The 4,924-nt window shown below is 39.3% G+C and overlaps 1 protein-coding gene across 1 annotated transcript in view; it reads left to right on the top strand.

Moving 5' to 3' along the window:
- Positions 1 to 4,924, top strand: part of PPM1E (protein phosphatase, Mg2+/Mn2+ dependent, 1E) — a 28,061-nt gene that overhangs the window by 2,611 nt on the left and 20,526 nt on the right. Inside the window, exon 2 of the mRNA XM_011953775.1 lies at positions 1,668 to 1,867. Coding sequence (XP_011809165.1) covers positions 1,668 to 1,867 — 200 coding nt within the window. The remainder of the gene's footprint in view (positions 1 to 1,667; positions 1,868 to 4,924) is intronic.

Genomic DNA, 4,924 nt, shown 5'->3' with positions numbered 1-4,924 from the left:
AATATTTATTTTTTCAACAAGCGTCTAATGTATACCCTGCTGTCTGCTAGGTACTATATTATGGCTTGTCAAGGGCAATTAAGACAGTCGCTATCTGCAGTCTAATTTGGAGATGAAGAACATGGACTTTTGAGTCAGATAAACCTAGGATTGAGAATGATGTTACCTATTTGTGAAATGTTCTAGAGGCATGGAATGTAGCAGATACTCAATAAATGTTATTTATTATTACCAAAATTGGTTAAGAGCTTTAATAGACAGTGTGAACAAAGTATAATGGGGACACAGGGGAAGGAGCAACTGGGAGTGGTATGAACAGATCTAGTGATTTACCAAATGTTAGAGGAAACTGATATTACTTCCTCTAATCAGTTTAATCTGTCTATACCAGCTCTGTCCAATAGACAGTGCAATGATGGAAATGCTCCCTACTTGTGTTGCCCTATGTAGAAGCCACTAGCCACATGTGGTTATCAAGCAATTGAAATAGAGCTAATGTGACTGAAAAACTGAATTTTAAATTGTATTTAATTTTAACTTACTTTTTAAGAGATGGGGTCTTGCTATGTTGGCCAGGCCGGAGTGCAGTGGCTATTCACAGGAGCTATCATGTCATACTATAGCCTCAAACTCCTGGGCTCAAGCAATTCTCCCACCTCAGCCTCCCAGGTAGCTGGAGCTGTCGGCACATTGGGACCGCTGCACCCTACTGATTAATTTAAATAACCATGGCTGGGCATGGTGGCTCACACCTGTAATCCCAGCACTTTGGGAGGCCAAGGCAGATGGATCACCTGAGGTCAGGATTTTGAGACCAGCCTGACTAACATGGAAAAACCCCATCTCTACTAAAAATATAAAATTAGCCGGGCATGGTGGTGCATGCCTGTAATCCCAGCTACTCAGGAGGCTGAGGCTGGAGAATTGCTTGAACCCGGGAGGTGGAGGTTACAGTGAGCTGAGAGAGAGTGCCATTGCACTCCAGCCTGGGCAACAAGAGCAAGACTCTGTCTCAAAAAAATAATAATAATAATAGTAATAATAATTAAAAATATATATATAATACACAATTCAGTTACAAATGATCATTTATAGGAGAAAAAGGAATTGGATGTAAAGGAAGAAGTCAGGGAGAAAGAGGACAAAGACAAATGGTAAGCAACATACACCCTTCTTATTTCTGTAGTTAGTGGGCTGTTTTCATAGGCCTTCCATATTCCAATAAACACTGTATTTATCCAGCTAATTGGACTATGGAAGTAGTGTTAATCACTGCTTATTTTTCTAAGCATAGGAGGCTTGGCTCTCCTGGTGATAACCATAGCAAACAACCAAAAAGGAACCAGTGCTGGGAACTAGGGAGCAGTGTGGTGAGAGCACTTCTCCAGCTGGAAGAAATCAAGCCAGGAATAGGTCCAGCCCTGGCCAAAGGTTTTCTCCTCATGACATAAGAATATTTAGTGGCAGCTGCAGGCTGATGATTTTCTACTAGATAGGTTGTGATTTTCTCTCTTCAGAAGCAGCATTTCATTTTTCTTGAGAAGGATGAATTTCTTCTATTAAAGAGGAACTTGACTAAGGTGACCTACTTCTGTCTTTACCAAGCAGAGAAGTGAAAAGCAGTTTTACAAGGCTCTTCATTGGGGGTTTCTGTGTTTCTTTCACAGAGATTGAGACAGTGAAATTGGCCCGTTCTGTCTTCAGCAAACTACACGAGATTTGCTGCAGCTGGGTGAAAGACTTCCCCCTCCGCAGGAGACCCCAGCTTTATTATGAGACATCAATCCATGCCATCAAAAACATGCGCAGGAAAATGGAGGACAAACATGTCTGCATTCCTGACTTTAATATGCTCTTCAACCTAGAGGTAAAGGGCACTTCCGGAGAGTCAGTGAGATTTTAAAGACAAAACAAACACCTTCATGGTCCTATTAGAAAAGGAAAACTTCTGATATATTTCTAATTGTATCTTTGGTAGATTAGAGTAGCGCTAAATGCAAAGTGGCACAAATTTGCAACAGAAAAGGAACTATTTTATGTTCTTTTGAATAGGTAATGCATTCACATGGTTCAAAACTGGGAAAATAAAAATGTCTCTCTTATCCTTGCCTCCCAGGTACTCAGTTCCCTTCCATGGAGGCAAGGTAATCTTTTGTGTCACTTTCCAGAGCTATTCTATAAACATATAAGCAAAAAAGAAAACGATTAGGCTGGGTGCGGTCGCTCACGCCTATAATCCTAGCACTTTGGGAGGCTGATGCGGGAGGATTGCTTGAGACCAGGAGTTTGAGACCAGCCTGGGTGACAGACATAGTGAGACTGTCTCTTAAAAAAAAAAAAAGAAAAAAGAAAAAACAATTTAAAAAAATTACATCTCAATGAAGCTGTTTTGTGAAAAACCAAACAAAAAAACCCAAACTATTTCTATAGTATAATCAAATGGTGTATTAAGTTCTCACATTACTATGTTACTGAAGCAACACAAACACAAAAGGAAGATTTAAGACTGATGCAGTTTATTTCATGTGATTTTCTTTTTAAAATCTTGGTCTCTGAGATAGGAAAGTAGCTGAAATTATATTTCATGAATTTCTGTATCTGACAAATTGGATCCATATGAGCCTTGGCAGCTTAATAACTATTTTCTTGTTATCTTTTTCTTTTTCTATTAAATGTATTATGTTAATGCAAACAGAAGTGGGTTTGTTTCCTTTGCCTGTCACTTGCCTCTTTTCTTCACTCAAGTCCATAACTTAAAAATTACAATGTAGTAATTTATACAAAGCACAATATTTCTTCTATTTAGCAGCTAAATTTAAATTTTAGCTTACTGTCAAGGTCTAATCAGCACTGATGGCAGGTTGGTAACTGGTGCTTATGTTATAAAGATAGATCAACTGATGTCTTTGTTTCTAGTAACATGGCCATGCAAATGTAACCCAGAAGGATTGTGTGAAAACAATCCTTATATCACTATACCTACTTGAAGATTATACTCATATTTGAGGGCATTATTGTTGTTTGTTGACTTGATTGGTTTCTATTTTGCCTCCTAATTTCAAAATTAACCCAGAGGACTTAATTCAGAAAGGAGCACCTTGCTATAGTAAAACAGATTGTGGGAACAATATGGCAACACATATTTAGAACCTAATAAGTTTTCACACTCTTTGATCTGGTCATTTCACTTTTAATTCTTTATTATGAGAAAATAGAAATACAGAAAAGTCTTAGGCATATGTTTTGTTTGCTATAAATGTTTTTACAACATTGTTTATAATAAATTGAAAATTATCTAAATCATGAAAGGGAATAACTATGATATGCTCATATAAGATGCATATTTTAAGCCATTTATAACAATGTCTTTAAGTAAATCTTTGTGAGATGAGGAAATACCAGTAATAAAAATGGCAGGCCAGGCATGGTGGCTCACGCCTGTAATCCCAGCACTTTGGGAGGCCAAGGTGGGTGGAGCACGAGGTCAGGAGATCAAGACCATCCTGGCTAACACGGTGAAACCCCATCTCTACTTAAAATAACTAAAAAATATTAGCCGGGTGTGGTGGCGGGCGCCTGTAGTCCCAGCTACTTGGGAGGCTGAGGCAGGAGAATGGCGTGAACCCGGGAGGCGGAGCTTACAATGAGCCAAGATCCCGCCACTGCACTCCAGCCTGGGTGATGGAGGGAGACTCCGTCTCAAAGAAAAAAAAAATTAAAAAATTAGCCAGGTGTGTTGGTGGGCGCCTGTAATCCCAGCTACTCAAGAGGCTGAGGCAGGAGAATGGCTTGAGCCCAGGAAGTGGAGATTGCAGTGAGCCAAGATTGCGCCACTGCTCTCTAGCCTGGACCACAGAGCAAGACTCTGTCTCAGAAAAAATAAAAAATAAAAATAAAATAAAAGACAAAACCACAAGATGGGATTTACTACCCTGTGCTATGTTAATGAGGAAAAAAAGGACAAAAATTTGAGGTCAGCTTTTTTAATATAGTCATTTAAAAAATAATTTTGAAAAAAACAAAACAAAACAAAAAAATAATTTTGAATAAGAAAAGAGGTAAGTGTAGTCACAGATTAAGGCAAAGACAGTACTGAGAATCAAGTTGGGAGTCCAGGTCCCAGGCTGTTCTAGAACATATAGTCTCTCTCTTCTTTGGGATTTGTATTCTAGATTGGAGGAGGCATGTGTAGCCATCGCCATCTGGCACTTATTTTCTCAGGCTGTCAAGCTATATCTGATTTAGTTCAGTAAAAAGAAAATTTAAGTTCAATTTTTTTTTTTTTTTCACCTGAGATGTAGGAGGAACTTCTAAAATACTGGCCTGAGAAAACCTAATCTCTCTTTGGTTATTTCCGTAGCTCAGCTTAAGTGGAGGACAACTTGAGTGGTGGGTTCAGTGATAGGAAATACAGTCTCTTCAGTATCATTCAGTGTTACTTAAAAGGCTTACGCATCTGTCCATCTACTGAGGGTATATGTCTACCTCAGAAGTCAGCTCGCCAATTCTACCCAATAGGTGAAGTGGGAAACGTAGGTGAAGCGGTAGGCTTAGGGTCAAGAGACCTGTTAGTATTGCTCCTCTGGCTGCTCTCTGTCGTTTTCTATCTAGGATCACACACAGACAGAGTTTAAGTACATTTTCCTTAGAGTCGTATAAAAGTTTTAGCTCATTTGCTAACCTATTGGCTAAACTATTTAAACTGTGGCCTAAAACTTTAATAAACAAATATATCAAACAGAAGAAACAGGCCGGACATGGTGGCTCATGCCTGTAATCCCAGCACTTTGGGAGGCCAAGACAAGTGGATCACCTGAGGTCAGGAGTTCAAGACCAGCCTGGCCAACATGGTGAAGCCCCAACTCTACTAAAAATACAAAAAATTAGCCGGGCATGATGGCAGGCACCTGTAATCCCAGCTACT

Source organism: Colobus angolensis, unplaced genomic scaffold, assembly GCF_000951035.1.
Source record: "Colobus angolensis palliatus isolate OR3802 unplaced genomic scaffold, Cang.pa_1.0 Scaffold37, whole genome shotgun sequence".
Classification (NCBI taxonomy): domain Eukaryota; kingdom Metazoa; phylum Chordata; class Mammalia; order Primates; family Cercopithecidae; genus Colobus; species Colobus angolensis.
Note: the sequence above shows the minus strand (reverse complement) of the source record. Positions and strands in the feature narration are given on the sequence as shown.